The following is a 23,860-nucleotide window of genomic DNA, read 5'->3' as shown; positions in this document are numbered from 1 at the left end:
GAGGGTTTTGACCTGAAACATCAACAGTTCTTTTCCTTCTGCAGATGCTGCTCAACCCAATGGTTTGTTTGTTTCTCACTTGTGCTGCCTTATTTTTTATCAGCAAAACTAAATTCTTCTTTTCACATTTAACATATATTTTCTTAAATTTGGTATCCTGCAACATTTAATTCACAACTTTGGTCACATTTTAACCATGTTTACACAATGCCTATTAAATCAAACCCATTTATCTCCATCTTCAATAAAGAAAAATTTATTTAGATATTGCCTTGCATGATCTCAGTACTTGCCAAACATGCTACAGTTAACAAAGCATTTTTGATGAGAGCTCATTGTTGTAATTGAGTCTCTGCTCAGGATGCCAGCATAAACAGCAAAGTAATAATAATCAACTCTCTTTTTAAGTGTTAGTTGGGGATGGCTGTTAGATAGGATTCCTGGGTTAATTTATACTCCTCTTCTTCAAGTCAATGAAGGAATGTCTTGCATCCAATTAAGAAAGCAAACAGGACTTCAGTTCAATGCTGATCTGAAAGAGACAAGTCCCAACAGTGCAGCATTCCATTGAAGTATTACCCTTGACTGCTGTGCTCAATCCACAAACTTCGGAAGCAAGGGTGTCACAGGCTTTACAAAATATACCTTGGACACTTATTGAGATACATACACCCATTGTAAATGTGTTTGTGAAGAAAATTCACTTCACACATTCCCACTTACACTATCTGTACTACCATCCGTAACTAACCTCATTCATTACTGTTACTTACTTTTCTCTTCTACTGCTCACCCAGACACAGACTCTCTCTTTTTATAAGCTGTGAGAGTCTTTGAATCATACAGCATAGAAATAGAATCTTCAGCCCAACTGTTCCATGCTGGCAAAGATTCCCATCTAAACTCATCCCATTTAGCCTGCATTTCCGACATATCCCTTTAAACCTTTCCTATATTTGTACTTGTCCAAATAGCTGTTAATTGTTAATGTGACTGCCCCAAAAACTTCTCCTGGCAGCTCATTCTATATACTGACCACACTCTGGCTGAAAAGGTTTCCCCTCAGATTCCTATTAAATCTCTCTCCTCTCACTTTATCCCTACTCCCTCTAATTATTGATTCTCCAACCCTGGGAAAAAGATTGCACACTGTCTCTATCTGTGGCCGTCATATTTTTATATCTCTCTTCAAGATCACCTTACATTGATCTGTTGCTTCTCTCTACTCCCATTCTTCCTCATGTTTCACCTTTTTCCTCTTTGCTATTGTGTTTTCTTGGAGAGTCATGATAACTAAATCAGAGAGAAGGACAAACAAACAAGGCCAAGAAGCATGCTGCCTGGCTTTCTTAGTTCCTCCAGCATTTTCTGTCTATTGCTTTGATTTTCTGCAGATTTTTTCTTGTCAAGAATGCATAAAAGCATCTACAGAAGCACTTAACTTGCCAGTGCATGAAAAGCTACCAACAAAGTACTTGGTGGTTGACATGGATGTCGTGTGTCAAAGGGCTTGCTTCTGTGCTCTATAACACTATGACAAGATTGGTTTTGTAAACGATATACCTCCAACCCAAACTTGTAGTAGAAGTAGTTGATGAAATACTTGGCACAGTCAACCAGCCCATTGTCCAGATGTTGTCTTGTGATGTCATGAAAGATCGTTTTTGTTACTGGAGGTGGAAGATTATTGCGAAGTCTAAAATATTCCTGATGGCGATAGACAGTCACTTCAAATGCTAAAACAGCAAGAATCAATAGGTTGTTCTGGAATAGAAAGAAAAACAAACATTCTGGTTGGCTAATCTGAAACTCTGAAGATATATTCTCGTTTTATTTGCCAACCTTTAAATTAACAGGTATTCCAACAGGCAGAAAGTTATTGTTCTTAGGATGGTAACTAACTTAGAAATGCAAACAGTTGCTGTACAACAGCTGACGTATTTCCTGCAAAAACAATGCTTGTTTCATTGAGCAAGGAATGGAGACCAGAAATGAGCCAGTTGACCTTCAAAATCTATTTCAACTGTAAGGTAGAATCAACTCAAAGCTAAGAGTAAAACTTCTGATAATAGGAATATCCAGGGAAATAGTTCAGTGCAGGGAAGTGGACTTGAGTAAAAGAGCCATAATCTTATTGAATGTGGGATTACTTACATTCCTTATTTCAACACAAGTTTTAGTGAAGCGACAAGGATCTGAAATGTCAAATGAGATTCTCTACACATTTCCACAGTATTTTCAGCATTCCCTGATTTCATTACTTGGGTACCTGCCTGTGTTTTGCTTTCAACATCCGGAGGTGCATTTTAAGCTACATTCTCTTGGATGTAAGTTCTTTTTGGTAGCTTTTTCTCAAATAGGTACACCAAGACAACTATGACATGGATGCAGGCATAGACACAAAGTCAAGACAGAAAAAGTTGGGGAAACAGGGACAAGGCTCTCTCCTCTATAATTACTAAGCGTGTTAAGCATGTTAAGGAGATAGATGAAAAATTTCAACATATCTCGCCAAAGTTAAACTTATATTCCTGAATGTTGTCCTATGTAAATGCATGGAAAACCAAAATAAACAAGAAATTTAATAATACTGTAAAAGAGATTCCATATAATAGTACAGACAACCGAACACTCTTCTTTGGTGGACAGCTGTGAACATTTGAATTACATATTTTAATTCCAAGTTAATAACGGTTTTTAAGATTCCATCTTAAGTCCAATAAGAAGTTTTATTTCCGATGTGCTTGCAGATGGATGCTCAGACTAAGAGGTGACATTGAGTTAAATAAAAACATAGCAGGACAAAGTTGACTGGTGAGCAGGTGGTGCAACTATAAGGGAGGAGCAGCGGAGGATCTGTTATAATATAATATAAATCTTATAGATTTATATTTATTGTGCTTTTTTTATTACTGTGTTCTTTATCTTATCGTGTTTTTGTGTGCTGCACTGTATCTGGAGTAACAATTATTTAGTTCTCATTCACACTTTTGTACTGGAAATTACACTAAACAAGCCTGACTCTTGAAGATGGGACAATCCCAACACAGTGATGGGTAATGTTATGGTGGTGACCTTTGAGGGAGAATGGATGCTGAATCCAGTGCCCGTAGAAGGTTAAGAAAACGTTTGAGTGTATTCAAAACTGCACCAGAAAAGAATAGCATTGCATGGATTAAAGTGCTAATTAATTGGAAGAAATTATGGTTCACCTCTTCCCCAATTAACATCACGGAAAAGTCTTGTTAATGGTGCCATACTTGAACACTGCAGTGAGGTTTCCTTACATTTACTTTATATCAGCTGTGCAAACAGATAACACGGCCTAAGAGGCAGTTTTAATATAAAATGAGCAAATGGCTATTAAGTATGCAAGAAATACTGTGGATGACTGTTTGTCAGATTGGAGGCTGGTATCTAGTGGTGTGCCTTAGGGTCCAATGTTGTTTGTCATATATATTAATGATCTGGATGATGGGGTGGTAAATTGGATTAGTAAGTATACAGATGATACCAAGATAGGTGGGGTTGTGGATAATGAAGTAGGTTTTCAAAGTTTGCAGAGAGATTTAGGCCAGTTAGAAGAGTGGGCTGAAAGATGGCAGATAGAGTTTAATGCTGATAAATGTGAGGTGCTACATTTTGGTAGGACTAAAAATAGGACATACATGGTAAGTGGTAGGGCATTGAAGAATACAGTAGAACAGAGGGATCTAGGAATAATGGTGCATAGTTCCCTGAAGGTGGAATTTCATGTGGATAGGGTGGTGAAGAAAGCTTTTGGTATGCTGGCCTTTAAAAATCAGAGCATTGAGTTTAGGAGTTGGGATGTAATGTTGAAATTGTACAAAGCATTGGTAAGGCCAAATTTGGAGTATTGTGTACAGTTTCGGTCACCAAATTACAGGAAAGATGTCAACAAAATTGAAAGTACAGAGAAGATTTACTAGAATGTTACCTGGGTTTCATCCCCTAAGTTACAGAGAAAGGTTGAACAAGTTGGGTCTTTATTCTTTGGAGCATAGAAGGTTGAGGGGGGACTTGATAGAGGTATTTAAAGTTATGAGGGGTATGGATAGAGTTAACGTGGATAGGCTTTTTCCATTGAGAGTGGGGCAGATTCAAACAAGAGAACATGAGTTGAGAGTTAAAGGGCAAAAGTTTAGGGGTAACATGAGGGGGAACTTCTTTACTCAGAGAGTGGTAGCTGTGTGGAACGAGCTTCCAGCAGAAGTGGTTGAGACAGGTTCAATATTGTCATTTCAAGTTAAATTGGACAGCTATATGGACAGGAAAGGAATGGAGGGTTATGGGCTGAGTGCAGGTCAGTGGGACTAGGTGAGAGTAAGAGTTCGGCACGGACTAGAAGGACCGAGATGGCCTGTTTCCGTGCTGTAATTGTTATATGGTTATATGAATGTATACACCAAACTGAATTTGTTGGTCAATAAAATAACCTGCGTGTTTTGAAGATGTGAAATACACATCCTTCCGCTTCTCTTCCAAGTAGTGATGAGGGACGTTGATGGTGTGGATAGCCAGAGGCTTTTTCCCAGGGCTCAAATGGCTAACACCAGGGAGCATAGTTTTAAGTTACTGGGAAGTAGATACAAGGGGGATGTCAGAGGTAAGTTTTTCACACAGAGAATGGTGGGTGAGTGGAATGCACTGCCAGCAAAGGTGGTAGAGGCAGATACAATAGGGTCTTTTAAGAGCCTCTTAGATAGGTACATGGAGCTTAGAAAAATAGAGGACAGTTAAAAAGGTGGGTGCAGAGGAAGGACAGTGAGAAGGTGATAGGTAAAGCCAGGTGGGTGGGAAAGGAAAGGGCTGGAGGTGAAGGAATCTGATAGGAGGAGAGAAAGGACTATAGGAGAAAGGGAAGGAGAGGACCTGGGGGGAGGTGATAGGCATGTCAGAAGAAGTAACAGGCCATAGTAGAGTGAATTTTTTTTTTACCAGAAGGAGAAATCAATTTTCTTGACATCAGGTTGGAGGCTACCCAGATGGAATATAAAGTGTTGCTCCTACACCTTGAGGGTGGTCTCATTGAGGCACAAGAGGAGACCATGGACTAAGATGTCAAAAAGTGAATGGGAATTGGAATTAAAACACTGGGATGCGGGACATTCTGCTTTTGGTGAATGGAGCGGAAGTGCATGACGAAGCAGTCCCCCAATTTGTGACCGGTCTCTCCAGTGTAGAGGAGGTCACATCGGGAACATGGATATAATAGAAGACCTCAGCAAATTCACAGCTGAAGTGTTGCCTCACCTGGAAGGACTGTCTTGGGGCCTGAATGGAAATGGTGAATGGGCAGGTGTAGCACTTTCGATACTTGAAGGGATAAGTGTCAGGAAGGAGTTTAGATAGGAGGGATGAATGGACAAGAGAATTATGATCCCCATGGTTAGCAGAGAGTAGGAGGGGAGATAAAGAAGTGTTTAGTGGCAGGATCGCTTTGGAGGTGGTTGAACTTGCAGAGAATGAATGGTTGAAGTTGTGGAGATGGCTGAAGGATGCAGAGGCTTCTGGGGTGGTGGGTAATGACAAGAATAACTCTAATACTGTAAGGTAGTAGGAAGATGGGATGAGCGAGAATGACTGGGTAGTCGAGGAGATGCGGGATAGATGGTGGATGAAGGGAAATACCTTTCTTTGAAGAAGGAGAACATCTCTGATGTTCTGGAAAGGAAAGCCTTATCCTGGGAAGGAAGTGAGAAAAAGGACTAGCATTTTTATAGGAGATAAGGTGGGAAAAGGTATAGTCAAGAAAGCCTTGGAAATTGGTAAGCTTATAAAAGATGTTGGCTGACGGTTTGTCTCCAGGGATGGAGACAGAGAGATCAAGAAAGGGGAGGGAGGTGTCAGAAATGGATCACGTGAATTTAAGGACAACAAGGAAGTTATAAGCAAAGCTGATGAAGTTGAAGAGCTCAGCATGGGTGCATGAAGCAGCACCAATGCAGTCGTCAATGTAGCAAAGAAAGAGTTGGGGAGTTGGGATGACATGGAACATAGACTGGTCTACATAGCTATCAAAAAGGCAGGCATAGCTAGGGTGGCTACCCCACGAAGCTGGAGAAAGTGAGAGGAGCCAAAGGAAAAATTGTTGAGGGTGAGGGCCAGTTCAGTCAGACAGAGATGTGTGGTGATGGAGGGGATCTGGTTGGATCTTTTACCGAGAAAGAAGTGGAGATAATTAAGGCCTTCTTGATGGGGGATAGAAATGTATAGGGGCTGGATATCCATGGTGAAAGTGAGGGAGTCAGGGCCACAGAATTGAAAGTTAGTGAGAAGTGTCGCGGATGAAGGTGGGAAGGGACTGAACCAATGGGGATAGAATGGAGTCAAGGTATAAGAACAAAGTTCAGTAGGATAGGAGCAGGCAGAAACAACGGGCCTACCTGAACATATCTGGAATACTCAGAATATAATCTGTAATATATTCATACCTTAAGGTACACTAGAAGAGGAGAAGACTTCTTGAGCCCAATCCAATTTGCGGGATCCACCGGGCTAGAGTAGAGAGTGGAGCTGTTCAATCTCTCAGCACTCTCTACATTGGTCTCATTGAGTTGAGGCTGGGAAATTAAACATTGAAATATATTTATATAAAGATTTAAATAACTCATAGTGCTAAATGCATTTTACATTCATTAAGCTAATGCCTGAAAGCACAAACCACCAGATTCAAGAACAGCTTCTATCCCAGGTTCTGACTCTTGATGGACCTCTCATACACTAAAAGATGACTCTTAATATTCCAATGCACTATGTCGTAGCCCTTGCACTCTATTTGTCGCTCCTGTGCTGCACTGTCACTGTAATTTCAACACTATATTGTTTTCTTTTTCACCACCAGAATGTAATTATGTATGGTATGATCTGTCTGGGTGACACATGAAGTAAAGCTCTTCAGTGCATGTAACAATGATACACCAATGTCAAAAATTTTCCCTTCAAGCGCAGTAAAGCCATCGGTTCATATTTATTTCAAGACTATTAATTCTCATCAGATGAAAAAAAAATAAGAGAAAAACATTAGACAAAATATTGAAAAAATGTAGAAAATATTGAATTATATATTTCAAAAATTTAAAGTTCATGGTATTAGAAAAATATAATGACTAATCTATCATGCTCTGTGCTGGTATTATACTATATTACAAATAGCAGTTAAAATATCTTAACCAGAATGAAATGAACTTACAATGTTCCATGTAACAGAGCAAAAGCTATTTGGGGAAAACAAACTAAGGGAGATTGAACAAAATTCCTTGAAAAATCCACACGTTACCAAATTAAATCTAGACAGGTCAGGATAAAACACATGCAATTAAATTTGTAATGATCAGACTGAGTGCATTTTTCTTTATTTGCTTATGATTTTCTAGCTTTGCTGATCAGGAATCCATTCTCAATTCCTAAATTCTGAACCAACAAACCATTATGCCTCTAATCTGGATTTCCTCATGATACTGAAGGAGATAAGGGAAAAGATTGCTGGGGCCTTGACTGAGATTTTTGTATCCTCTTTTGCCACAGACAAGATTCCAGAACACTAGAATAGTCAATATTCTTCCTTTGTTTAAGAATGACAACAGGGAGAAAGGAAGAAATTAGAGGCTGATAGAGAAATTCCTGGAGAAGATTCTTACGTACAATTAGTAAACCATGGACTTATTAGGAAAAGTCAGCATGGCTTTGTACAAGGGAGGGGATGTTGCCTCCATACATGGACATTAGTAACACATTTGACAAGGTCCCTTGAGATACGCTGGCCCAGAAGAATGCCACTTAGGATCTATGGTGAGCTGATAAGTTAAATACAAAATTGGCTTGGACATAGAACTTATAAGGTAGTGGTGGAGGGGTGTTCCCCTGACTTGAGGTCTGTAACTAGTGGTGTTCCGCAATGATATGAAAATGCAGGTGGTCTCATCAATAGATTTACAGATGACACATAAATTGGTAGAGTTGTTGATGGTGAGGACAATTGTCAAAGGATACTGAGGATATATATAGCAGATGGAGTCTAACCTGGACAAGTATGGAGTGTTTTATTTTGGGAGATCAATACAAAAGCATACAGACTGTGGCAGGACCCTTAGGAGCACTGATGTACAGAAGGATCCTAGTGTGCAGGTCCAGAACTCACTGAAAGTGGCCACACTAGAGGATGGAGTGGTAAAGAAGGCATATGCATACTTGCCTTTATCAATTGGTGTATTGGGTGTAAACCACATCACAGGAAGGGTGTGAAAGATTTGGAGATGGTGAGGAAGAGGTTCAGCAGAAGCTGACTGGATTGGAGAATACAGGCTATAAGGAGATATTGGACAAACTTGGAGCAACAGAGGCTGATAGAATCATATAAAAATCATGAGAGACATAGACAGTGTAGATAGTCAGAGTCTTTTTCCCTGGAGTGAAATGTCAAATACTGGAAGACATAGATTTAAGGTGAGAGGCAGCAAGTTTAAAGATGTACAAGGCAAGCTTTTTTTCCCCACAGCTTGGTGGTTGATTAAATAGCCTCCCAAGGTAGGTGGTAGAAAAAGATACAATATCAATGCTTAAGAGGAATTTACTGAGAAGCCTGAGAAGGAATAGAAGAAAATAGACTATGTGCAGATGGATGGGATTAACTAGATTCATATGATCAGTGAAGACATGGAGGGCCAAAGTCCTTTTCCTGTTCTCTATTGTTCTATGTTCCTGACGTGCCACACATTAATATTACACCAGAGATGCCTCTTCTCACTGGGTATATCAATTATGCCAGGCACTTGAGCACCGACTGATGTGCAAATATCCAGTGTGGTGTTGAAATGGATGAGGATACTTGGCATCTGAATATTTTGTTATTATGATCTGTAGTGTATCTTAAAAATAATCATTTAAACGTCCCAACTAAGTTAAAATAACCCTGGGATCATTGGATTTCTTGCAATGTGAGACTAGGAAGATTTGAAATTACCATTTTTTTGCTGCATTAGGAAAAAATAAGGAATACAGAAGTGTTTTTTTTATAGTTTTTGATAAGAGTATAATCAATTTACGATTGAATTAACTGAACCCAGGAGAGAGGTGATGGGGGATTTATAAAGTTTATTCAGGCATGCATTGCTTCATTATCAGTATGAAGTCGATTGCAATTTCTAAGGAAAGAGTTGTTAAGCATCTAATACAAAGGAAGATCCCATTATATCAGGACATGGAAGGATTAGGAGTCGGGTTTGGGTATTTCTTCATTAAGTGTGGGTGTGCAGCATAATACAAATGATTTCTTTCTGTGTGGTCAACATCATTATTCTAATCGCATCAGGGAAACTATTTTCCTGGGAGTCAGATTGGAGATACACTCAGCCACTTTATTAGATACACCTGTACACCAGCTTGTTAATGCAAATATTGAATCAGCCATTCATGTGGCAATATTTCAATACATAAAAGCATGCCAGCTTATCAAGACCTTCAGTTGTTATTCAGACCAAATATCATAATGGGGAAGAAATACGAACTACGTGACTTTGACCATGATCTCCTGCTGATACTGGGATCTCCTGAAATTTACAGAAAATGGATCAAAGAAAAAACATCCAGTGAGCAGCAGTTCTATGGGTGAAAACGCCTTGTCAGTGTGAGGGCCGGAGAGGAATGGCCAGACTGGTTCCAGCTGACAGTAAGGTGTCAGTAACTCCAACAACCATGCATTACAACAGTGGTGTGCAGGAGAGCATTTCTGATTGCACAACACGTTGAATCTTGAAGAGGATGGGCTACAGCAACAGTAGAGCACAAACACACACTCAGTGGTCACTTTATTAGGTACAGGAGGTGCCTGAGAAAGTGGCAAATTGGCCAATGAGTGTGTAAGCCATGATCCAGTAATCATGGCGTCAGGAAGTCTGCTGGATCAGATGGGCATTTCCTGTCACCTGTGTTCTACTGAAGCAAAGCCTGTGAAAACCAGCCAGAGTTGATCATTATTGTGAGAGTACTACCTCTTGCAACCCTAGTACCTTGCCCTTATTGTTTGCAAATGTGGCCACTGTTTCCTTTCTTAAAAGTGTAACTTTAAAGACAGTTTATTTCAGGAAGGAAAGGTCAGTAGTAGTGCATTCAGCCACTGCAGGTATAATAGATTATTTACTTTAAATTAAAATGATGTATGGAATGAACTTTAAATAACATACTTACAATTGTACAGTTTGAAGAGTAGGTTAAAGGTTGAACAGATGATAATTGATATAACATTTTACAAACAATGATTATGCAGGTCATGACTGTGCAGATACTCGATGCCAGAGGACGTAATTTTACATAAGGCAAAGCAAAGGCCCACGAGATTAAGAAGACATAATTCAGCAGGGAAACCTGTAGGAGTAACACTCTGATCAGTCTTCCACACTTTAACATGCAGATCATACATGAGGATACATAAAGAAACAATATGATATCTTTCTTAAAGGAGATGACACAGTTTGATTAACCCGAGACTCACTGACATGTAGCGAATCTAAATTGGAGTGAATTCAGTTGAGAGTATTTGTTGTTGTTAAGACTGCAGGCACTCACTGTTATGTGTTTGTGACTGGTACACGAACTTAGGGAAAGGTTGAATAGGTTAGAACTTCATTCTTTGGAGCACAGGAGAATGAGGGGAGATTTCATAGAGGCTTTCAAAATTATGAGATGTATAGATAGGGTGAATGTATGCATGCTATTTCCCCTCAGACTGGGTGAACTAGAACTAGAGATCATATATTTAGGACGAAAGGTGACATATTTAGGAGGAATCCGAAGGGAAACTTTTCACTCAGATTGGTACGAGTGTGGAACGAACCACCAGTGAAAGTGGTAGATATGGTTTCAATTGCAACATTTAAGAGAAGTTTTGATAGATACATGGATGGGATGGGTTTGGAAGGCTTTGGTCTGGGGGTCACTAGATAAAAATAGGTTAGAAGATAAGGCTGGCATGATCTGGATGGGCTGAATGGTGATTTTTGGTGTGTGGTTGTGGTGTAACCATGAGTATCAACAAGTACAACAATTATATGACACCTTTAGCATAGCAACATTTTATCAAGGCAGTTCTCAAGACTCCATCAAGCCTAGACCTTCAGGCCTCAAAAGGAGATATCAGAACAGATAGCCAGAAAGTTCCGTTTTGAGAAAGCAAATTTGCATTTGAATTGCCTGCAGTTTCTGAGAAAAGGCATCACGCTGTGTGAGCAGTGAAAGGTATGGATAGGAACTGCTCTTTTGGCATGGTAGAGAAAAACGAAAGACATGGCAAATATTTCAGACTAATAAACAGTAGCATGATTCATATTGTAATGATGATATCCAACTCCCCATGCAATGGACATTAAATATTCCAGCTGCACAATCACAGACATCTAAATTTTAAAATTCGTGAGATTTTAATGCTAAATATATTTGGGATTAATAAAAATGGTCATTTTGTTCTTACACTCACCTCTTTCAATGTAATCCAAATGATGTAAAATGACACAATTTTGATTATGTGAAGTTCCAAAATCCACCAAGCCATTATTTGTAGTTTATGGAACGTCTCCATAAATTTTAGGAACAGCACAGTCAGACGGTCAATTACCAGGTGCCATTTATTTGTCTTTTCTTCTAAGATGGGGAGAAAGGAAATTATTTCATTATCTAAGTCAGCTATTTCTGAAACAACTCAGGCAGAGACACAGGCGGCAGCAAATCTTGGAATCTGGAACAATAAACAAAGTGATGAGGAACTGAACAGGTCAGACAGCATCTATGGAGCGAAGTGGACAGTTGGCATTTACACCGCAAACCCTTCCTCTGGACTTACTTTAAACTGTGATGGTCAGATGGAGAGATTAGGGGTGTGGAAAGAGATTGGATGCTGGATCAGGTGGATCAGGAGAAGAGAAAAAGGGATGGCGGGGAGCAGTTACTGGAAGCTATATGTAAAATTTAATGTTCATGCTGCCAGGTTGGAGACTGCCCACGTGAAATATGAGGTGCCGTTCCTCTCAGCGGCCTGTCCTGTCAATTTACTACAACAGAAGTCACAAAGTTCAGGAATACGAGTCCTTTAAAAATAGAATTCTCGTGCAAATCTGTGGAGGCTCTCTCGATACTTACCCAGGGAATGGTCCATAGTTACTTCAGGTGATGTACAAGGTAAAGAATAAACACCTTAATTTCCCCTGTACAGTATTAGACAAACAAACAGTGCCCATTGATAAAAACAGGACACTCAGCAGATCAGGCAGTATATGTGGAAAAAGAAATCCCGTGTTGATAGGAGAATCAGAGAGGGCTTAATAGTCATTCGAGAGAGAATATGGAAATAAATGAGGGAATAAGATTGTTTTGGGGACAAGGAACGATGATAGACTTCCTTTAATGTTGTAGAGAAATACAAGTATGAAATGCTTTCGCATTGACAGCCAAAAATGAGTTCTCTACTCTTCCCTGGGCTACCCATCTCCACTCACTTGGAGACTCCAACCCTTATCACTTGCCAGTTTTTGCTTCACCCCACCCCTTCTCCTCTTGAAACCAGTGATCTCCTCTCCCCTCTTACAGTCCCAACTCAAAATGTTGATTTTGTCCATTTTCCCTGCGCAGATGCTGCCTGACCCGCTGTGTTCCTCCAGCACCTAGTTTTTAGCTCTTGCTCCTGCACCTGCATTCTCCTCTCCTGTGCCTCCAATCATGGACACTATTCCTGTATGCATTCTGTGTAAACAGTTAAACCACACATTCTTCAGTTCATTCATCACAACAGTACAATGCAGAGAGATTACCCGTCCACAAACTGGATCCCTACCATAAGTGACCTTAGTTACTACTCATTACAGGGTGCCCACATATACCTATGTGGTGGTGACTTAAACATGCCATTTGGTGCTCAGGTCCTCAGGGTGATGCCACACACTTATGGTCTTTTGAGAGGGACTGGAACTTGGGGCATATTCATCAGGATGACATCTTGATCCTCCAAAACAGAGCAAAACAATTTCGAGACAAGCGCCTTTCAACAGGATCAAATTGTCTCAGTCTGAGTGGTAAATTCTGTGTAATATTTCAGGCATGCAATATACATTCCATCTCTCAAAATTTAAATGTAGGGAAGACCACAAAGATTTTAAAAATACTGCAATTTAAGGTTTTATAGGAAGTTGAACTTCCACAGGGGTTTCTAGCAAGCCACTCAATGCTTGTAAATTACATAAATAGCTTTGCACATTCAAAACCACCCAACTAATAATGTCACAAGGTCTGGCGTGCTACATATTTATAACCCTTTATACAGACAAAACAGTTAAATGTGCTGTTAATTTCCCCTTAGAAATCCACTTCAACTCAACCTATCTGTGATATTCCCTTTGTTCTTCACAGTCCAGTCCCACCTTCTGTTACACTGAAGCTAACCTGTAATTCTCTGCTTCCCTGCTCTGAAATGTTGCATGGTTTCAACCTGAAATCTTGACCATTTCTTTTCTCCCACATGTACTGCTCAACCCATTGTGTTTCTCAAGCAGATCATTTCGTGGACATGATATCTTAACTGTTTTGCTGATCACAGATGCCTCATCTGCTGCATGCTTCCAGCATTTTTAGCTGTTACTGGACCTGAAATGTTGACTCCTTCTTCCTCTGCAGATGCTGTCTGAATTTCCAGAATTCTCTGTTTGGATTTCAGATTTCCTGCATTTGCAGTTTTTTTCATTTTCTGTTCATCTGGATTTTTTTTTTTGAATAGGCACAACTGGAATAACTGGCAGGATTGTATCCCCAGACCATCTAGAAAGCGGAGAATATTTCATTCAAGGACAGAACTTGGAAAAATAAATCACCTCTCGAATCTTCCTCTTCCTCCTCCTCTTCACCCTCCTCTGTCTTTTTGTCATCTGTTCTTTCCTCTTTCTGAGAACTGGTGTTGATGTTCATCATGCCGATGTCAGGCAGGCTTCCATCCTGATTCACTAACCTGTGGAGATATTAGGACTGTTACGAAGACATCAAGCACAAGGTGTGGCCCTATCTGGATTAGGTTCAGAGGTGTCTTGCCATAGAATTTAGCTTTCTGACAGATGTTTTTCCATATGAGCATATTAGAATTAGGAGAATAATTGGCACATGAAGCAACTGTCTAAAACAGCTACATATTAAAATTGCTGCTTCGAGATTATGATTCCAAACTAAACTTGACATTTTCCTGATGGAGAAAATTGTCATAGTTTAAGTTGAGAGCATGAAATGGCAAGATGTGAGAGCAAGCATTTCATGTCTTTGGAAGACTTACGCATTCTGACGATTTGACATGTATAGCTTGATTCTGTACAGGGTAATTCACACAGGAAGAAAAAGAGGATGAGTACAGCACATTATGGAAAGAATATTACAAAAGAAAAGATTTGCATCAAGCCAGACAAAGTTTATTATCTTCCCCATAACCTGGAAACTGCTTTACCTTGCTGTGTATTTTAGATTCTGTGCTAAAGCTGCGTGCGTTTCTATTCAGGATAATACATGCAACCCTCATCATTCAATGCTGACTTTTGCAAAACCTTATTGCATTCAAACAGTAATGGCCATTCCATACTTGAGATTTGCTTCAAACTGTGCTGCTATCATTTTGTTTTAGGTGCATGGTCAAAAATCAATTCAGCTTTAGTTTGCTGGAAGTGAAAATGACAAAATACTTACTTGCCAGCAGTCTGCAGCTGCGTGTGAATATTTTACAAAGTGAAGGAGGGAAGGCAACTTGCATGCTTAGGCAGGAAATTTAGATCATGCACTTTCTCCACAAGCTATACATGATAGCACTATAGATCGACGGTACACATTTACCTTAAACTCTAAGAAGTCTATCACAGGCAAAGCCCTCCCTACCATTGAGTACATTTACATGGAGTGCTGCCACAAGAAAGCAGCATCCATCATTGAAGACCCCCACCAAACAGGCCATGTCCTCTTTTTGCTACTACCATTGGGCAGGAACCTTAGGTCCCACACCACTAAATTCAGCAACAGTTATTACCCTATAACAATCAGGCTCCAGAACTTCCATGGATGACTATGCTACTCTGAACTGATTATATGACCTAAAGACTCACTTTCATGCACTTTTTACAACTCATGTTCTCAGATTTGTTTTTATTTGCATAGCTTGTCTTCTTTTGCACATTGGTTGTTTGTCAGTCCTTGTTTATGCATGGTTTTTCATAAAATTCTATTGTATTTCTTTTAGTCCTGTAAATGCCTGCAAGGAAATGAACCCTAAGGTAACATATATGTACCTTGATGATAAATTTACTTTGAACTTTGAAGAATAACATTAGGAGGAATTCTTCCATGGAAACTGGCATCAAGAGGGAGTGAGAGAATCAGCTGGTGATTGTAATCAACTCTCACACATTTGTTTCATTGAAGGCAAAAGTGTCAGTGCCTTCACACCTTATACTAACCAAAAAGGACTTCTTTCATAAAGAGACCAAAAGGGTTCTGTGCAATAGATTGATACTTCTTAATTCTAATGAAGTATACCCTTGCAGATAAGTGTCAGTCAAGTTGAATTTAGTTATACTATAGATCTTTCTGCTGTGTTATTTATGCTGTCCTAAGTTTTTATGCATCCAGAAAAAATACTCCTGTTTACATCGATGGTGCTGAGGTCAAGAGGATTGAAAGCATCATGTTCACAGGAGTGAATATGACCAATAGCTCATCCTGGTTCAAATACAGATGCCATTGGCAAGAAAGCTCACCAATGCCACTTCTTCCTCAAGAGTCGAAAGAAATAGGGCATGTCCCCTTTGAATCGATGCACCACAAAAAGCATCCTGTCTGGATGCATCATGGCAACTACTCTGCCCATGGCTGCAAGAAATTGCAGAGAATTGTTACACAGCTCAGCACATCATGGAAACCAGTCTCCCTTCTATGGACTCGGTCTTCAATTCTCACTGTCTCGGTAAAGTAGCCAACGCTGTCAAAGACATCACCCACCTATCTTCTCCCACCTCCAATCAGGCAGAAGATATGAAAGCCCTGAATCTCATTCCACCAGGCTCAAATACAGCTTCTATCCTGTTGTTATAAGAATGGATCCCTAGTACAATAGAATGGACTTGGTGCTGCACAATCTACCTCATTATGGCCTTGTACCTTATTGTCTGCCTGCACGGTACTTTCCCAATAATTGTAACCCTTTATTCTGCATTCTGTTATTTCTTTCCCTTGTACTACCCCATTGCACCATGTGATGAAGTGATCTGTATGGAGAGCATCGAAAACAAAAGCTTTTCACTGTACTTCAGTTTGTGTAATAATAATAAACCAATTTATCAGCTTTTAAAATGAGGGAGTAAAAATTATCAATGAAATTCTGGTTAATAAGAATAAAAGAAATAGGAGCAGGAATAGGGAGCCCACTCTTCCACTCAAAGATTATATATGAGATCTATCTGTCACATGTACATTGAAACACACAGTGAAATGGATTGTTTGTCTTGTTGAAGATGTGCTGAGGCCAGACTGCAAGCTTTGCTATTTTTCCAGCACCAGTGTAGCATGCCCACAACTTACTAAGCATAGCTTGCCTGTCTTTAGAATGTGGGAGGAAACCAGAGCACCTAGAGGAAACCCCAAGTGGTCACAGGAAGAACATAAAATCTCTTTACAACAGTCGTGGGAATTGAACCCTGATATTATACCTAGAACTGTAAAACTTTATGTTAACTGCTACACTACCAGGCCACCATTCATCGAATATCCAGAGATCAATTAATCTGTTCTGTATTAACATAATTACTGAGTATCCACAGCCTCCTATGGAAATGAATCTCAAAGTTTTGTCCTTCTATAAATGAAGGAATTTCTCTTCAGATACGTCTTAAATGGTTTACCACAGTACCACAACCAGGGGGAACATCCTTCCTGCCTCAACTGTCAAACCCTTTTAAAATTCTCTTAGATAGGCACATAAATGAAAGAAAAATAGAAGGTTATGCGGGAGGGAATCTTTAGAAATGATCGTGGAGTAGGTTAAAAGGTTGGCACAAGATCGTGGGCTGAAGGGCCTGTACTGTGCTGTACTGGTCTTTGAATTTTGTATACTTTATTGTGATCTCCTTTCAGTTTTCTAAACTTCAGACAATATAGTCATAGACCATTTTATCTTCCTTTACACACCAATCTTGCCTTCTCTGCAACCATTGAGTGAATCTTCTTGGAAGTACATTCTTTCACCAGGCAAGGGGAAACGAACCGTGCACCAATGCCCCCATATAATTCCAATAACAATTCCTTATTCCTGTGTTCAGATCCTCTTTAAAAAAAAGGCAAACGTATCATCTGCACCTGAATATTAGCAGGTACAAGTACGTTAAAATCCTGTTAAACGTCAGCACTACCCAATCTCACTACATCTGAAATTCTGCTACTTTTCTATTAAATGCTCCAAGGTAGATTTTTTTTTTCATTTTTCCACATTACATTCCATCCACCATATTCTCACCACTCTCTGAACTTATTCATATCCACCTGAAACATCTTTAGCTCTTGCTTTGTACTCACAATTCCACCTAGAGTCAAAGTTATACAGCATGGAAGCAAGCTCTTGGGTCCAACACAACCATGTCAGCCGAAGTGCCTTCCTGAGTAGCATGGTTTGCCTGCCTTTGGCCCATATCCTCTTTTCTATCCATGTGCCCTTCCAAAGGCCTTTTGAATGCTGCAACTGCATTCATTTCCATCACTTCCTCTGGCAAGTCATTCCACATAGCCAACGCCCTATGTGTGAAAAGCTTGCCCCTCAGGTCCCCGTTAAATCTTTCCCCTCTCACCTTAAACCTGTGCTTTCTAGTTTTAGACACCCCTACCCTGGGAAAAAGACCGTGATCATCACTTAAACCGTGTCCATGTTATATCATTAAGCTCTATAAGGTTAGTCACCCAGGAAAACAATTGTAGCCTATCCAGTCTCTCCTCATAACTCAAGCCTCCACAATCCTGCCAACATTCTGGTGAAACTTCTCTGCAGCCTCTCTAAGTTAATTGCATCCTTCCTTTAATATAATGACCAGAACTACACAGAATATTCCAGGCGTGGTACCACCATCATCATGTCAATGGTTCAACTCAGTGTCAGAGAATATATACAATCTTCAACTTGCAGTCCTTACATGTCAGAACAGGAGTTGGGATATCATGTTGTAGCCGTACAAAATGTTGGTGCGATGTCTACAACACAACGACAAACCTAGTTTAGTACTGTCGGCAAACTTGGTCCCCTCAGGACAATGTGTGACTTTGATTGTCAAAAGTCACAAGCACAGGGCACAAGTCACCAGGGCTTGTCCAAGCACGTGCCCTGGGTTATTCATGATCTTAACTTTAGTCTCTATCTGATAACCAATTCTCTGTCCTGGCCAGTATATTACCCTCACTTGCACCTGTTTGATCATCCTCCTATACTGGCCCTCATTTAACATCTGAAACTGAGTACACCACATCAACTCCCATATCTATTCTAATAGTCATATCATATCCACAAATAACTCCAGCACATTGGTTGAGAGTAATTTCCTCCTCAGAAATCCACATTTATATTCACTAAGCCTTTATTAATGATCCATCGTGATCAAGTTCTAAAGAAAACAATTTGAATGTACTTTGAAGGGCAAAGTTTCATCTTATTAGTACAACAGTTCTCTTCCATTTCACTGGATATATTGTCAGCCAAGGTGTGCTTTTCTTACAATTCTCTCCTATAAAATGTACCCTCAGAACAAAGGCATGGGCAAACTGTGGAGGTGTGGGAATTATGTCAAGCACTATGCAGAACTCCTAATAACCATGTAAGATGAATGTTTAGGATGGGATTATGGACCTACTCATGCACACTGAGCTCATATGAATAAGTATGTAAGCCTCGGAAAGCAAGCTAACTTAAGGTCACATGCCCCATCTTTGAAATAACATTGGAGGAGGTTTTAATGGTTTCTGTACAAGTTGAAGGGACTTTGTGGAATTGGAAAGCAAATGAATCTGATCCTATGCTGCTCAGTAAACTATGCAGCCTGTTACAAAATCTTACACTGAATTAAGCCATTACCATATTACCTTATAAAAGTACCACTGTGCTTCAGACTGCTAATGTGAGGTTGACTTCAAAGGCAGCACCAGGTGATTGAGGAACATCACCATGTGAAATGAAGCGAAATTTAATTGACAAACACTATAACTCCAATCTCATCAAAACAGCAAGTATTAACAGATTAAACTGATTCGTAAAAAAACCCATTAGCATGATCTGAAGACAGCAGCTCATTTTCTCTCCTCAGATAAACACACAGATACACTGACAATATTAGGTAATTAGGGGGTCCATATCTGCTATACGTCAATATATTAACATGTCTGGTGGCTTCATAGAGCCATTATGCACTGATATTGTGCACTCTAACATGATAAGTAAGTGGTGAAACTTAAGAGAGGCGAAGGAGCGACTGATGAAATCAGCAAGAATTAAAGCATGTTCATGAAATTACCTGCACGGACATAGAACACACAACAGGAGCAGGCCCTTCAGCCCACAGTGTCTGTGCTAACCATGATGCTAATCCAAATTAATCCCATCTGCCTGCACATGGTCTATATTCCTTGGTTTGCTGCTTGATCATGTGCTGTGGATAAAATTGCTCTTAAATATTGCTAACATAACACTTTCTAGCACTCCCCCAGCATCACTTTACAGACTCCTACTGGTCTTTGTGTAAAAAAAATTCCTTCTGCATAAAAACACTTGCTTGATGTACAAAGTTTGTACAAAGGGAAAAAGCTGTGCCAACAGAAGATGGGACAGGTTTAACATCTCAGCTCAAAGACCTTTCTTCAGACATGCTGAACATTTCTAGTATTTTTCTACTTTAATCCAGATTCCAATATTTGCATTTTTTTGCTTTTAGAAATCTTTCTGGCACACACTCTTATTTAATTATACTTTAGTGAAAAAATGAGGGACATACTCTGTTATTTGATTTGTTTTGGTATGTAGGAATATTTGTCTCATTTTGAAATACAGTAATAATAGGAGCGTATTTGATAAACATTGGAGGAAAGAATTGCTGTGAAAGATATTGATGATTTTTGTCAGCATTAAATATATGAATGAAAGAAAGAAAGTGGCTTTTTCTAGGCGAGGTGCTCAGTATAAATGAGTAATAATCATTATTTTTTGGAATTGGGATAGAGCCCAGCTACTCTACCCCAGTCCAAAAGCAACAGATTAAATGCATTGGGTTTGGGTCGGGTCACTGACTGAAATATGCATAGACCTTTGGCTTGGATTTAAACATAGAACATAGATGATATATCAGAGGAGCAGGCCCCCTGGCCCACAATATCTGCACGGATCACAACACTCATTTCTCCTACCCGTACACAATTCATATCTATCCATTCTCTGCATGTTCATGCATCTATCTAACAGCCTCGTAAACTCCACCATTGTAGATGCTTACACCAATACCCCTGGCAGCTCACTCCAGGAACCTACCAATTTCTGTGTAAAAATAATTCGGCCCATACTTCTTTAAAATTTCCCCTCTCACCTTAAAAGCATAATATTAATTACTTAATTCAACACAGAAAGAGGCCCCTTGGCCCATCAGTTCCATGCCAGCTCCAAAGAGAGAAATCTTTTCGGTTTCATTCTCCCCATTCCATACTGCCTGGGCCTATCACTCCTGCCCTCCAGTCAGCTTCATGTTTGATTCCAAATTTACCTTCTCTTAGGATAATTTACTGTAATTAATGAACCATGCAACACTCCTTTGAGTTAGGGAGGAAATCAGGACAGAGAATCAAAAAAAAACACCAGATGGTGATAGGGAGAATACGCAAACTCTGCACTTTTAGCACCAAGATCAGGTTTGGTCCCAGGTCCGTGGAGCTGCAAGGCCACATCACTACCATCCTAGTTGTGGCCGTGTAAGGAGACACACAAGATTCTGCAGATGTTGGAAATCTTGAGCAGTACACACAAAATGCTGGAGGAACTTCACAGGTCAAGTAGCATCTAAGGAGGGAAATAAACTTTTTATTCTGGCTTCTGCCTATCCCCCCTTCCTTTCCAGTACTGATCAAGGGTCTTGGCCTGAAACGTAGACTGTTTATTCCCCTCCATAGATACTACTTGATCTGCAGAGTTCCTCCAACATTTTATGTTGGTTGCTCTGGTCATGTCAGACTTGGGTAAGGTTTTAACTTTACAACTGAGCAGATCTCTCAAACAGAACTCTTCTTTCACAGCAAACTGCTCTCTCTTCAAGAATTTAATACAAAGAATTAAAGACAACATTTCCCACTTGTTCACAGATGTCAATAATTACCCCACCACTCACTGATGATGCTCAACATACCCTGTTACATCCTGCTCATCTGATGCCAATTAATAAAGCCCCAGAATACGCCCAGGGGCCTACCTAATTCCAACCAAACACTAGGAGAAACTGAAGGAACACCAGAGAAACTGCCAAATCCTTTTTGTTTTTATTGGTAACCCAGAGACCCTATTTGTGATTAAACTTAGTAAGAGTTAACATTGACTTTGTATAGGATGAGACAATTCATCACAGATGGTAGTAAATACATACCTTGAAATTCAGAAGCCAATATGATAAAACTTTTATTGAAATAATCTTTTAAGTAACGCTAACACTATTACCTCACATTGTTATACCATACAGTCATTATATTCAGGGATGCAATGATGCGATTCATTGAAATTCTGTTGCAGAAGCAGTTCCAAAAAAAGGATATGATTTGCATGCTATAATTTATGGCAAATAAAATAAATGCAATGGACTTCTGTGATTACTAACAGTACCCACCTATTTACTAACAGATAAACACGACCATTAACTTTGGCATGGCTGGAAAATGGAGTGATGGGAAGCAGATGAATGATCAAAGAGAAAGGAGAGAGACATAGAAGTGATAAGAATCCACAGCTCAACAATTAGCCAACACAGCACACACAATGACATGCAGACCAAGTTACCACAAAAGCAACAGAAAATGACAATTGTTAAACAAAGTAAAGCAGGATATAATGGAAATGAACTATTGCACTTAGTTCTGGTACCTTTTTCCAAAAATACAATATTAATTTCTCCCACCGTTACAACAAATATAACAATACTGTCATCTTTGATTTTTTTTTAAATGGTCTGATTTTTCTTGGTTATCTTCTATTACACATGCACAAGTGGACCCCAGAGAAAGTCACCTGCCCACACATCTGCTTGAGATTCCTTGTGGGATGGGTGATGAAAGGCAACCAACATTGAAGAATGCCACAACAAACCATGATTTACTGATGAAGTTAATTGACAAGAAAAACAAATGCGTACTATTTAAAGGGGTGATTTGGTGCTTTACTCAGCAATGTGGAAAAATGCGATGACAGGAAGATAATATCTATCTAAACATGGAATACACAAACTGGGACAACTAATGACACTCTTGCCGTAACGAGAGGTTAATTATTTACCCAAACCCCAATTTTTCTGCACTATTTCTGATTTTGACTTGTAGTATTCTGTACCTGGATGACACTATAGCTTAAAAACGATGGATTCTTCTCAGAAATAATGGCGTGAGCTATCTTTTGTCCAAAGGATCTTGACTGCATTATGACAGGACTCTGCTGCTTTGGACCATACAAGGAAAACAATGATGTCCTTCAACCTGGATTCTCCTCACCTCCACAACTCCTTCCTTCCTCTGCATAGCTCCACTGACATTTGCTCTTTATTATTTCTTTTTTTTGGAATCTGGGCAGTCCCATGATTATTCGTCATCTGGGACAGCTCTTGAGAAGGTTAACTACTGCCGTGAAATGCTGCAGTGCTTCTGGTAAATGTGATTCCTCAAAGGGTGCCCCAACGGGTCATCCCGTTGTCTAGTGATGAGCTAATTGGAGGACAGGTGGTGGCATTCCCTCGAGTCTGCTGTGCTTGCCCTACTTTGAGATGGATGCAGAGATTTGCTACGTCACCAAAGACGCTGGCAAATTTCTACCGATGTACCACGGAGAGCATTTTGACTGGTTGCATCACTGCCTGATATGGAGGCTCAAATGTGCAGGATCGAAAGAGGAACAGAGGCTTGCAGACTCGACCATTACAGTTACAACCCTCTGCATCCTTGAGGATATCTTCAAAATGTGGAGCTGCAAAAAGCTGGCATCCATTCTAAGGACCCTTGCAATCCAGGAGATGCCCTCTTCTCATTACCACCATTGGGGGAGGAGATACAGGAGCCCGAAGACCTACGCACACAATTTAGGAAAAGTTTCTTCCCCTTCCCCATCAGAATTCTGGACGGCCCATGAACTCATGAACACTACTTCATTATCCCTTTTTTACACTATTTGTTTACTTTGCAATGCCTAGCAATCTTATGTCTTTGCACTGTACTGCTGTCAGAAGAGCAACACATTTCATGACATATGTCAGTGATAGTAAAACTATAAAGCTGATTCTGATATATGGTAGAGGTACTGTCAGAGTAGCCTGGTTAAATAACTGCAGTGCATTTTATAGATGTTACACACTGCATCATTGTGAACCAGTTTGCTGGTAAGCTGTTAGTGCTGGCTACCCTCTTCACTGTTGCCTGCATGCCAGCTGCAGCTTTCTGGCCTTTCCAGAGAGCGCAATGGAACGCGAGGCTTGGTATAAAGTTTAATCCTGGATATTGTTTCCCTTCGCCTCAACTCTCTGCCTGCCTGAATTTTCACTTTCACCATCAAGTTCAGAATCTGTTGGGATGG

The 23,860-nt window shown here is 39.9% G+C and overlaps 1 protein-coding gene across 2 annotated transcripts in view; it reads right to left on the bottom strand.

Moving 5' to 3' along the window:
* The window catches only part of LOC140198027 (piezo-type mechanosensitive ion channel component 2), an 835,978-nt gene that overhangs the window by 131,116 nt on the left and 681,002 nt on the right, over positions 1-23,860 (bottom strand). For both annotated transcript variants that reach the window (XM_072258850.1, XM_072258859.1), the window contains 5 exons: positions 13,872-14,005; positions 11,492-11,655; positions 10,207-10,383; positions 6,456-6,584; positions 1,564-1,764 (listed from right to left, as the gene is read on the bottom strand). In XM_072258850.1, coding sequence (XP_072114951.1) covers positions 1,564-1,764; positions 6,456-6,584; positions 10,207-10,383; positions 11,492-11,655; positions 13,872-14,005 — 805 coding nt within the window. The remainder of the gene's footprint in view (positions 1-1,563; positions 1,765-6,455; positions 6,585-10,206; positions 10,384-11,491; positions 11,656-13,871; positions 14,006-23,860) is intronic.

The sequence above is a fragment of the Mobula birostris genome, chromosome 1, assembly GCF_030028105.1.
Source record: "Mobula birostris isolate sMobBir1 chromosome 1, sMobBir1.hap1, whole genome shotgun sequence".
Lineage (NCBI taxonomy): Eukaryota > Metazoa > Chordata > Chondrichthyes > Myliobatiformes > Myliobatidae > Mobula > Mobula birostris.
The sequence above is the reverse complement of the archived record's forward strand: the minus strand, read 5'-3'. Positions and strand labels throughout refer to the sequence as shown.